Source organism: Cavia porcellus, unplaced genomic scaffold (assembly GCF_034190915.1).
Source record: "Cavia porcellus strain 051 isolate PalLab524CR breed Dunkin Hartley unplaced genomic scaffold, mCavPor4.1 scaffold_3, whole genome shotgun sequence".
Taxonomy (NCBI): domain Eukaryota; kingdom Metazoa; phylum Chordata; class Mammalia; order Rodentia; family Caviidae; genus Cavia; species Cavia porcellus.
The window spans coordinates 4,814,927-4,828,075 of record NW_026947486.1 but is presented as its reverse complement, the minus strand read 5'-3'; the positions used below and the strand labels follow the sequence as shown (position 1 = coordinate 4,828,075).

The window sequence follows — 13,149 nt, the reverse complement described above, 5'->3', positions numbered from 1 at the left end:
ATTTTGTGTCAAATTTTCTGAATGAGGTGTTCTAATTTACCTCATATTTCAATTGTAAGATCTGACTCTATTTTAGTCCTTCCCCATATTGTATGTATCCATATAGATAATCTTAATGTTTACCTCTCATTCCACTGCCAGCCAGGTATTTTATTTGATTGATTTTTAATCAATATTTATTAATTTTTATTCCTTCTCTTTTTTTTCCATATTTCTCATAAATGCTGGCTTAATGGTTCCTTTTGTGAAAATCTGAGAGCTGGTTTTGTTAAGAAATTAAGGATATTTCAGATATATGAAGGCAACTGTGCTGCTCATACTCAAAACTATGCAATGCTCAAAATGTTCTGTGAATGCATATTTATGCACACTGAAATAAATTAAAACCACAATTCACCTTCATATCAGTTTGAAATAGATTTTTCCACCAAATGAGTTTGTTACAAACTTACAAAAATAAAATAAAATATTTGTGGCTTGAAAGAATTTTGAATCTTAAGACCAAGGACATTAATTTGCATTATGTTGTATAAATTATATAAATGATTAACCCAGAAAAGTATATTTTAGGAAAGCTTTGTTTATTGTTGTTAAAATGGTTTATTTTTCTAATTTTGAAGATAACATAGAGAAAGTTAGTAAGTAGCACAAGGAAAGATGGAGTAATTCAAGTAGTCAATTGAGAATAATCCTGGAAATAAAGTGAAATAAAATAATTATCAAGACTTGGCGGTTAGAGACACAGGTGTCAGAATAATAATAAAGCCTGAATTAATGGGAATAAAAATGATAATATGGTATTATATGGTTCAACATAACTTATTAAAGGGAAAATGATATATCTTGGAGAATTTTTGAATGAATGAATTTCTTAAAGATCTCATATGAATGTATGTAAGTTCAAAAACATATTCCAGGTAAAAGGAAAACATCACAAGCCTGGTCACCTCTATTCATTATTCTTGTTTTTATGCTTCCTGTGTTCCTAAGGAATGTTTTTAAGGAAATGTGCCAAGGCCTCTTTCCATCGGAGAGGCCAAGAAGCTTTTGGAAGTTCTAGGTTAAGTAACTCTGCTCAAGTATTGATCTTTTTAGGGTTCTGTAGTAATTAGCGTAATGATGGACATGTAAGAGGCAATAATCAGTTCTTAGGCTTATAAATATAAGTAAAATATGGTATTTAAAAAATTTCCAAGAGTTTATTCTTATTTTCAAATCATGAAACACTTTCTCATTTCTTACACACAATGTGTAGCTTCTGTTCAGAAGTATTAGAAGAGGAAGAATTGTAACCAACAAAAAGTATGACATTCTGCAGTATGAGGGATGACATTTCTTAATTGGAGAGGATATTTCTTCAATTATTTAGGTCTTAATCTCTGCATGTGTTTCCCATCAAGTTTTGGAGGTGATGAATGAAGAACATTCATTGGCCTTTGTGAATAATCTTAGTTATCAAATTGTTTCACATATATAAAAAGATGGAAAGTAGTTAACAGATAGCCCACCAATTACATTCTGAATTTTTCAATACAGAATTGCAATTTCAGTTTCATGGGATGATTAGTATGCATTGGGCAACAATATGAATCTAAGAACTAGACATTGCCTTATTGGGCTGAATCCATAAGCCGTAGGTGCTCAATAAATACATACTTGTAGATTGGTTAGTTTCCCAGGGGAGAGTTATACCACTTTTCCTTATTGCAGGCCCTGGACTAGAGCATGTTAGAAACAAGGGCAGCTTAATATCGAGGTACTGATTCAGATCTAGCTGGGCATACTGTAAAGCAGAATTAATTAAGGTTTTAGCCAGCAAAGGTCGAAAAAGTAGAAATCCATATAAGGTTTACTTCACATTTTGCAAAAGCTAACATTCCCATTTTAGCGCCAGAGTGCCCTGAGCAAATGCTCTACTTCGGAGGTGCATAAAGCAGACAAGCCCATAGAAGCAAACAGGCAGCGGGGAAGGAGGGGAGCAGGTAAGGACTGAAGAACTGAGGAAATAGGGATCCTGGAGCCCCTGGGCCCATTCTGGGTTTAAAAAAGAGAACGAGAAGCTCTCCATCACTTTTCCTTTTTCAAATACCCAGCAAGTGAAACTGGCCTTGGGAAAACAACGTTATATTACTGAGACAGCGGAGTCATCCTTGCTCCATGGCCATAACCTAGGAAAACTAGGATTCCACATATCTGACGCCTTCTAGAAAACGCCTTCTACCCTTGGTTCCTAGAAAAGGAAATTCAAGTGACTGGGAGTGGTGTCAGGGGCGGGTCACCGGCAGACCATTTGAAAGAACTACAGCGAGCCAGAGGGTCAGGGGCGGGGCAGGGGGAGCCTCTGGCGCCAAGAGCTGGAGCTTAAAGCTTCGCTGGTGCGGACCCACGGCTCCTCGCGCCCGGCACCGCCTCCTGCAGCCCGGGGAGGGGCCAGGGCGGAGCAAGCCTGGCCGCTCAGAGGCGGAGCGGGCGCGGGCAGAGCATACTGAGGTCCGCGACGGGATCCGTGTCGCTGCGGCTGCCGGCGACCCCCGCACAGGGCAGCCGCACCCACAGAGACATCTTCGCGGCGCGAGGCGCACAACCCCGAGAGACAGACGCGTCCTCGCGCGCCGCGTGCACCTCGGCTGCTCTCCCGGTCCGGAGGTCGGGCTCGCAGCTCTCCGGACCTGCCAGGTGTCCTCGCTTCCGGAGGGGCGGGCGGAGCGGCGCCCGGGATGGCTTCGGCGGGCAGCGGCATGGAGGAGGTGCGCGTGTCGGTGCTGACTCCGCTGAAGCTGGTCGGGCTGGTGTGCATCTTCCTGGCGCTGTGTCTGGACCTGGGGGCCGTGCTGAGCCCGGCCTGGGTCACGGCCGACCACCAGTACTACCTGTCCCTGTGGGAGTCCTGTCGGAAACCCGCCAGCTTGGACATCTGGCACTGCGAGTCCACGCTCAGCAGCGGTGAGGGCCCGGCGCGCGCGCCCCCTCCCCTCCCCTCCCCTCCCCGCCCCGCGCCCCGCGCCCCGCGCCCCGCGCCCCGACGCACCCCTCCGCCCCCGCCCCGCGCCCCGCGCCCCGCCGCACCCCCTCCTCCCCCTCCTCCCCCGCTCCGGGCCCCTGCCCGGGCCCGGGCCTGCCTTCTCCGCTCCTCGGCTCTCAGGCGCCCCGCTCGCTCTCCGGCCACATCTCTGCCGGCACCCACCTCGCCCGCGCGGTCACCAAACCTAAAGCGACGTCCCCGCCCTGTCCCTCTTCCCAGGGCCGCCTCCCTCTCTACCCCGCCGTCCTGGAGTAAAGCGGATGCTATTTCGGGTAACTGGTATCATTTAAGGCGAGGGCGAAGTGGCTGTGTAAGAAATGGAACGCTTTCAGCGCCCGTGTTTAAAAGATACGGGCAAAAAACGCCCGAACCTACCAAGATGTGTGAGTTTTCTACTCAGTTTTCCCTACTTTCAAAGAGGAATTTGCCTGAGTTTACCTCTCACAGCTCACGTTCCTGCCTGTTTGACTTCACCCTTACCGCCCCCCCCCCCAAGTTAATTTCGCTTTGGGTTTTATTTCCTTAAATTCTGAGGTGGTATGTCGAGCTAGGAGAGACAGTCTCGATTTTTTGCCTTTTTTGGTGACTCCATTGATTTCTTCTTTGTCTTCCACTGTAAGAAACTCCTTCTCCAGATCTTTCCCTTCTAGAGCTACACATAGTTGCCTGGAAGTTATGCCTCATTCAGAGAGCCCTGAAAGCTGTAAAGGGATAGGATAGGGGGTGGGGACTTTATGACTTTATTCCTTCCTAGACCCTCCAGCTGCCTTCCCCCGCGCTCTAACTATGCCTGTAGGCAAATCGGCCAACTTCCTTTTCTTACGGGGTACTCTTCCTTTTTTATCTTCTTGATCTCCCAGCAGCTGTTGTCCGCACAGAGAAAGCGGGATACAGGGAGAAGACTTACCAGTGATTTTTCTACACACACACACACACACACACACACACACACACGCAAACACACTCAACTGAGAAACTCATTAAATTCGTTTCTGACAGTTTTATATCTTTGAGACTATTTATAAAGCTTTACTGGAACCGTTTCAAGTTCCAATAAAGTTGAAGTAGCACAGAAATCTGATTTTCCTTTGTCTTTTGTTTCATGTTGTAAGACAGATTAGCTTACTTCGTTAAGTATCTTCCATAAATTTAATTTTGTATTTCTAAAAGCCTTTTTCTTTGTTACTACCTCAGAATTCCCATTGAAGGCTTTTCTCTTTGTTGATTAATTCACCGTGGAGGGGACTGGTTGACAGCAGGAGGTCAACATTTAGGTCTTTTAATTCTTTCAGGGTTGGTTGTTTACAACTAAAGATAAAATAAACCGGCAAAATGCCTTTCTTCTGTAACCAGGGGATCCAAATAAACTTTGGAGAAAATATCTTTCCTTTTTCCTCTTCGATAGAAATGGAAATTTATGTAGGAATGCCAGTTTAGGCATGTCTCCTTAGCAACGTGAATCTTTTGCCCCTTTCTCTCTGTCTCCTGAAATAATAGCCCTCTGATTGCATAAAGGCTTCAGATGGGTTAGAGAAACTAGCTTCAACTCCCATTTGCTTTTCAGGCCGGTATCCTTTTCTAATAGACAGGAATTCAGGGAATGGTTGAAAGCCAGCTCAAGTTTTAGTGGTGCGCAGTGTTTGCTAATCTTTCCTTAATTGCTTTCATACCCATTCATTTCAGCCCCCCCCCCCTTCTAGGCAAAGAAATAGGGAGATACAAGATTAATGCGAATATAGTGGTAATAAAACTCTTGCAAAGTAAAAATCAAAGCCAGGCAGTTTCTGGCCACCCCCACCCTCAGCCCCTTTATTCTCCCTTCTTGCATATATACCCATGCCTCATCATTTACTTCTGTTTGAGTTCCTGAAAATCAACTTTAGTCTTAGTTTGCTTAAAAATATTTTTCAGCCCAGAAAAAGGCACCGTTTGTAAGCAAATGGTTAGCAAATAGAGATGGTTTTGTTGGAGGCTCTCTGGAACAAGTTTTTGAGTTTATATAGTAGCAGTTAGTTTTGCTCTCCTTGGTTGAGAGGTGGGGGAGGGGAAAAGAAATAAAATGTGGAAAATTGTTCTATGTCTGCACTTACATAATGTGCTTTCTTAAAAATGTTATGTGGACTTGAGGCTTCAGTCCACCAGTGTTTTGAAATGAAGGACGCCTGAATAGAAACCAGTGATGCTTTTCTTGCCTGTTCCAAAAGGCAGGCAGATTTTTTTCAGTCTGTTTGCTATGTGGAGTAGCAGAAGGCAGGGAGGAAAATGTCTTCTCTGAAGATTTTAAGAGATCCACTTTAGTATCTCTCGAAATGAATTACCTTAGGAGGAACCACCAAAGACAGGTTTACTAAAGGACCTTCACCAGGATCTTCACGGGCTTAATTAAAAACCTTTGTCTTAATTAGAATAAAAACTGCCTTGAAGAGGCAAGCTAATATTTACACATGGAAAATTTCTGGAATGTTTCTTTTGACAACAGTATGTTGCAGTTAGGCACGGTTTCTACTGAAACTTTTGCCCGAGCCATTATTTTTAAACTTGTGTTTTAATTTTGATACCAAATATGCATAGTTTGCTGTTTATAACCCATTTTATGGTCTTAAGCAAAGGCAGAACCATGCCTCATGTGTCCTGGTCTGTTGAAGGTTGCGTCAGCACTCCCAGCAAGAAATAATCTGGTTGTATGTCAGCTGTAATGCTTTTCTCTGTGTCCCAATTCAATGTATGGGGACAGTTCAGGACCTGATTTTAAACTGTATTTTAAAAGAACACACACACACAAACAAATGAGAAAACAGCTTAACTGACTGTCATCCATCGTGGGAAAGGGGAGATGTGTGTGTGCTAGGAAGTTTACAATATGCTGTACTCATATGGCTGCTAGCCACAGAATTCCTTTCTAAGGGTAATTTTCCTCACTATTGTTTTGGCTGGCCTTTTAATAAATCCTAAATCTTACTCAAAGTATAGTAATGTTTTAGGCTTCTGCGTGCTCATGTTTAGTTTTGATAACTTTTATAGGATATAGTTAGGATCTCACAGACAGCAATTGTAAAAGAATCCTTAGATCTAATAGGATGGTTCAGGTAGGTATAGAATGCTGACAGCTGAAACTCAATATCAAGTGGACTGTACAGTCTCATGCTGGTGATTTTATATTCCTTTTTTAAGTTGTAGAAATATGTAGCTATTTCATGTAAAGCAGAGTGATTTTTGTTGTTTGTGTGATTTATTAATTTTACAAAATCAAGGGCATAGTGGTGGCCAAATGAATACATTTTGCTGACAATAATTTGGACATATATCAAGTGCATTTATCCATCTTTCCATCCACAGCATATTTGATCACATAGTGTTTTTTAAGCAATAACATTAATATCATTCATCCACTGCCCTAAAAATAGCAACATTTGTGACATGAGTCACTAGTAGTTTTGAAATGACACTGCATTATATGTAGATAACTGGTGAATGTTGTTATTTCCAGTTGCAAGAGTGCTTACATGTAGCTCATTTTTAAAATTTTAGCATAAAATCCACTTTTAAAGGAATTTATAAGAAATCCTGCTTTAAGTAGTACCTTAGATAAACAGAGCACTCTGAACACCTGCAATCCTTAGAAAATCTGAAATATGGTTATTGTGACTTCAAGTATCATCTGTATATATTCTGATTCTGTACCTTAAAACAAACGTTTCATTGAGAAACCTCACAATGTTATTTGTTCCAGGAAAGGTTCTGCTTGTTACCGGAAAGCTGATGTTGGTACATGTTTATAAACAGCTCAGCAACTGGAGGTCTCTACAGTTATAACTTCTGGCTTCCTCTACAGAAATAATTATAGGACAAATGCAGTTTTGCTCAACCTATATAACATAAATGGGTGAAAAAGAACACTACCAGATAGTACCAAACTGTTTTCAACTAATAAACCAGTGAAAGCCAAAAACAAATTACTTCAAGATCTTCATGATGACTTCTTTGATATCTTCTAGAATTTCAACTTCCTTAGCTTTTCTTTTATAAGGACATTTTAATTTGTGGGCAAATATAATTCCTCTTTTGTTCACATTCATAGAAGGATAGAAGGATTGTAATCTCCAGGGAGCCACTCAGATCTGTATTTGGCAGCAAAGGGATTTCATGGGCATGTGAAAATCCTGGCCTTTAATAAAACATTTCAAATAAAACAAAAACAAACAAAACAGTATCTCATACAATAGACTTTACCTGCTGTTGGGAATACATTTCCGGAATTTCCTTTGTTTCTGTTCAATAGTAAGACTGCTAAGAGAGGCCACAGATATAACCAGACTACTAAATATACTTGTAAAAGTAGTTTTACATGTTTCAAAATATGTGTTTTGAACATGTGACCTAAATACTACAACAAACCTTTGCAGGAACTATGCAGAATTATAGCAGTCCTGAGGCAGAGAGGATATTATGAAGAACACATGAGATTTTGAGTTGTAATTGACCAGAATGAGGCCACTTACCAATCATGTGATGTCATACAACATGCTTAATGTTTTCAAATGGTTTGGACCGGGGATTGAGCTCAGCAGCATAAATGTCTGCCTGGAATGCACAAGTTGATGAGTTCAATCCCCAGCACCAAAAAAACAAACAAACAAAAAAAGTTTTCAAATGATTTGTCATGAACATTAAATATGTGAAAAGTTTTATTTTTTATATTAAACATTATAAGAACAAAGTCAAAGTGATTTTTTCAGTGGGAGAACTTTTTAAAAAAATATCAAAGTAATAGTATTTATGTTTTTCAAAGAAATTTTTGTTTATTTTCAGTTTTAAATAGTGATTAATATTACCTAGCATTTAATAATGCTCTTGGTAAGTTGTGTTTACAAAAGTATTATCCAGTAGCTATATATTTTTCCAGTACTATTGTAGACCAAATACATCATTTATTATCAGTCTCACAGTAAATAGTAGTGAATAGCACATATATTATTGAGAAGAGTGACAAGTTTTGTAAATTTATGAAAGTCCTAGTCAGTTGATAGTACAGATAGCTTTTTACCAAGACTTTCAATTCCTACTGCTGGAAAATTAACTAGGCCAACAATTAATGGTGTAAAATAACCATTTTATTATGCTGTTAGATTGTATGTGTTAGGAATTCAGATAGAGCTAAATGAGAGTAAGCTAACTCTGATCCAAGATATCTGGAGCTATGGCTGAGGATGACTTCAGTGGCCAGGACTGAAACATCTGGAAATGTAGGATTCCTTTCTAGTTACTTTTATTCAGAGATTTAGCACCTTGAAGGGAGTGATTGGGAAGCTCTTCTCAGCTAGAATTCTGGCTGGAGTGCCAACAGCTGGTCTTTCTAGGATGGGATTATCTCAAGATATTTTGATTTCTTATAGGATGAGTGGCTTCCTTAGAAAATGAGACTCTCTAGTGAAGTAACCTGAGAAATCACGTGTCTGCATATCTGTTTTGTTACATTCTGTGGTTATGCAGAAGACATGTGGCCATCTCAGGTTCAGGACCCTAATTCTTGTTAGAGTATACCATCTGAGAGAGACTAGCTGCAAATCAGTGTAGTTTGTTGCCTCTAAAAACCAACGACAACCAAATAGCTTCTGAACTCAAAAAGTCCCTTCAACCAATATGTAGCTTTAATAATTGCTCACTTGTCCGCAGTCACTTTGGATTTAGGATAAAATGAACTCAAAAACCTAACCAATCCACAAATACAGAGGTACAGATATATGAATATAGATCATCTTTGGTATATAATTTCAGATTACCAAGGGACAAAGTGATTAGGAACCTAGACTGATTGTGTTACTCTTGTTGTCGGATAATATTTTAGTCCTTTTAAGGAAAAATGTAAATACATCTGATGAGATTCTTGATACACGGCCACTAAAATTTTAAAATTTCAGACAGGAGCCATGTTTTTGCAGTATTAGAGGGAAACTGGAGTTGCAGAATTGTTTCTGTGTGCTTCCTTTTTGTTTGTATGAATAACAGTTCTCTTGATAATTGTCATATTGAATTGCAAAATCATAGCACACTTAGAGTAAAAGATTTTAAAATAATTCAGTCAAATCGTATTGCGTCAACAAGGAAATGGAGCATAAGACAATGCTAAAGAGTCACTAAAGAGATTGCACTTTGCCATAGTATTTTTGCAGGGTTGGTTTTCAAATTTTATTTAATCTTGCATGTAAGTATCTCTTTAATAGTTTTAAGGACTGTAGCATGGAATTTTGGGTAGGGAGATTAAAGACTACATGTAAAATAGGTACTTTTATAAGATTTTTTCATTCATGATTTGTTTTCACATACATTGAATTTAAAGTCTGCAAAGAGATGAAAATTCATATGTTACTGAATGAGTTCTGTTTTAGATGTTTGTTATCAGATTTAAACTTTTATCATGGCTAGTCTATTAAGTTTATCTATGATGGGGTTCTTTAAAACAACAATTAATTTTAAGTTGCAAAATAATTGTACAAGAATGTGGAAGCCAGCCATGTAAGTTTCTTCAATTGATTAAATGAATATATTTCCATTATACATACTACATTCTGGCTTTATTAAAAGATAATTTATGAAAACAGATTTTGCTTGAACCAGAATTGCAACCTCATACTGCAAAAGGACTGACAAATAAATCTTAACAGTTTTTACAAATTAATGGATCAGCTTCCTTGAAAATTAGACATTTGTGTTTTCTTAAACTTTTTGCTGGTAGGTTTATGTAGTATTCAGGGGGCTCTATTAGATCGTGAAGTTTCTATTGTATTCCAATCTTATGCACTAAGACTCCCACTTAAAAATATACAACAGTGTAATACTCATTATTTCAAAGAATCAGGAAAAATAATTGTATCATTTTGGTTTCTGTGGGTTTACTAGCTGTTGTGAAGTTTAAAATAACAGTTTAATGAGCCATGTTTCCAGAGATAATGTCACTAACCATGCTGTCTGTTCAATAGTAGAAGTTGGATTCCTGAATTATTTACTTCCTTCTCTTTCTTTTTCTTTCTTTTTTTTTTTTTTTTTTGTACTAGGAATCAAACTCAGGAACTTATGCCAGGGAGATGCCACACCACTGAAATAAATTCCTGGCTCCTCACCCCGCTCTTGCCCTTGTTTTTGAGACAGTATCTCACTATATAGTTTAGACTGGCCTTGAATTCCCTATGTAGCTCAGACTGGCCTGGAGCTTACAGTGATCCTCCTGCCTCATGCTCCCAAGTGTTGGGATTACAGATGTGTACCACCACATCCCACTCAGAGAATTAGATATTTTCTGTACAAAAAAGCACCTACCCAAACTCAAATTTTTATCATAAAGGATTTTATTGCTATCATGTTTAAGATCCCTAACCCAAATAATCACTAAAAACACTGCCATTGTATTCTGTGAATGAAATCTAGAGTATATTCCTAGTTCTACCACCTGACCCAAAGAGAGGAAGAAATGACTTTTCTTGATTTACTTATCTTCTTTATAATGCACATAGTGGCCATTTTCGTTGTTTGTAAAAGACAAATTGCTATTTGTCTTCAATATTTGTAGGAAAAGTGTTAATTTTGGTGTGATTTGTTTGAAAGATGGGCTATCCTTTTAATTATTGAAATTAAAATCTGAATTCTTCTGGAAGTGTTTGTGTCTATAGCATAGAATAACGGAAAATCAATGCAAAACCAATGGTTTGGGGTCTGAATGCAGTTTAACCAAGACAACAAAGTTTAAAATGCCTCAATAATAGTGTATTTGTCTACTTCATTTGCCTCATGCAGACTAACTTTAAAAAGTTAGTTCTGGAGGTGTTCTGTTAAGTCTATAGTTAGTCTCCTTTTATAAAAAATAACAGCATTGATTTGATTCATTTTTCGTATATGACAACTTAACCTTTCTTTCTAAAGTAATGTATCATTCATCTTAAAATAAAATCTTAGGTTACATTTAATGAAAATTAATGCCATTATTTATGACAATGTGTGCTAGTTGGGAAAAAGACACCATCTTCAGTGAACAGGCAGGTAACTTAGGGCATGTGGGTTTGAAATACTGTTTGGTAACTCAGCACTTCTTCCAGTTAAACAAATACCATCCTAGTATTTCCAATTCCTGAAAATATAAAGGAATTTACAGTACTAAGATAGTTTTCTAAATTTTCACCAGTATAATTGAGTTAAAATGTTTTGCTACAGATATGTCCAACAAATGAATAAAGATATTTAGAAGACCAGAATGTTTGCTTTAAATAAGTGAATTGGTCCAGTTTACTCAAGTGAATTAGGGCAATTTGTTTATAACTTAGAATGTTAAGGTGACTAATAAAAGCATTATGTTAGGTGGGTTAGTGATTGAATTTATGGATATCATTTTAATGTAATTTATTCTTGGGAATTTGAAGATAAAAACACAATTGCATGTCTGACAAACTTGAATATGATTATAAAGTTTTTGAAAACCAGGAGGTGTTTATAGAGAATTATAGAAAGTTGAAAATCATCCATGAAAATTATCAAATATATTTTGTGGAATATTATCCACTCAAACAGGGAGACTTTATATGTGTAAGCTTGAAAATCTGTTTTTCTTTGTTGTTGTTTCTTTTTAATTATATCTAATTTCCTAAAAAGCAGCAATTGTGCTTTCAGGGATTTGGTGATAGTAAAACTAATCTCAGCATATAAATAATACCTACAGAGATAGATAAATTAGCCAACATTCAATAAGTTAAAGGTTTGAAATGGATGGAGAAGGAGAAAGGCTTTAGGCACTGATATACGCTGACCTTGGCTCAAATGTGTGCAAAATGTATCCTCACTGAAATTTTGCTTTTCTTAAAGTTTTGAAATGAATTTTGATTATGTATTACCTGAGGGAAAGAGAATTCTCCAATTGGGCAATTATAATGTGAACTACAGAATTTTCATAATGCGGTGACAATTCCAGACCAGTCTCTCATGCTGCTAAAGTAAGTCAGCATGATTATGCAGAATACTAAAGCATTTATAGACTCTGGAAACTCTGATGCCAGCTAATAAAAATACCTTGAAAGAAGACTCAAATTTAGTTCCTAAGTTACATATTAATGTTTGAGTTGATGTTATGATGCATGGACTGCCTAATTTTTTTTAGTTCCTTACTGCAGGTCAAAATAGAAAAATCCTTCCTGCAGGTCAAAATGGGGAGAGAGAGAGAGAGAGAGAGACAGATAGACAGACAGACAGATAGACAGACAGAGACAGAGAGTATTTTCTGTAATGCAAAGCATTATTAGAAAAACAGATACCTTAATCCTTGGCTTTCCTAGGTTCATTCCAAATGCCTTGTTTTATAGTATCAAGGTACTTTTTAGGGGACCTGATATTTAATATGGTAGCCTCATTTTAGATTTAGCTTCCAGGTACAAGATATGCTGACCTGTCCATTTGAGGTTTCAGCAGTTTATAGACCAAAAATGACCATTACTTCCTTGAGTCTGATTAACACGTGATCTCTCAGATCTGAGAAAAAAAATTCAGATTTCTTTTTTTAAATTGGTGTTTGCAGTACATAATGATTGCATTTATCATGGGGACTTGCACATGTGCATAATACATTTTAACTCTTTGTTTTCATTGCATACCCCTCCCCTACTTCCTTGCTTCTTCCACATCTTGGTTTCTTTCCATTTGCAAAAGCCCTACTTTCATTGTATTTTCCATACTACTCTTGTAAAGAAAGATAAACTGGAGGTATTTCTAGGTAAATGAATGTTATCTGAGACCATGATGTTTAGTTAAATAAATCAGACACACAAAGTTAAATATTCTGTGGTTTGTCCTATATGAGAAATTTAAAATGTCTCTATATCTACCTATCCCAGAGCCTCTGAGAGAGAGAGAGAGAGAGAGAGAGAGAGAGAGAGAGAGAGAGAGAGAGAGAAATATACATAGGAAGTAAGGAGATATTTTTCAAATGGATGGGGGAACAGGAGATGGCAGGAGGTTGGAAAGGAAAAGGATAGGAAAAAAAAAGAATTGAGGTGAACGAATTCAGACTTCTAATCAGCTGACCTACCAATGAACAATGGCCATTTTCAATTGCTCCCAGTAGTGCTGTTTTATAAACAGCACCACAACTA

At 38.1% G+C, this 13,149-nt stretch overlaps 1 protein-coding gene across 1 annotated transcript in view; it reads left to right on the top strand.

The window, feature by feature from the left end:
• The first annotated feature begins 2,564 nt into the window (after positions 1-2,564).
• Positions 2,565-13,149, top strand: part of Tmem47 (transmembrane protein 47) — a 28,366-nt gene continuing 17,781 nt past the window's right edge. The window contains exon 1 of the mRNA XM_063245679.1: positions 2,565-2,943. Within this exon, the coding sequence (XP_063101749.1) occupies positions 2,718-2,943 (226 nt within the window). The 5' untranslated portion in view covers positions 2,565-2,717. The remainder of the gene's footprint in view (positions 2,944-13,149) is intronic.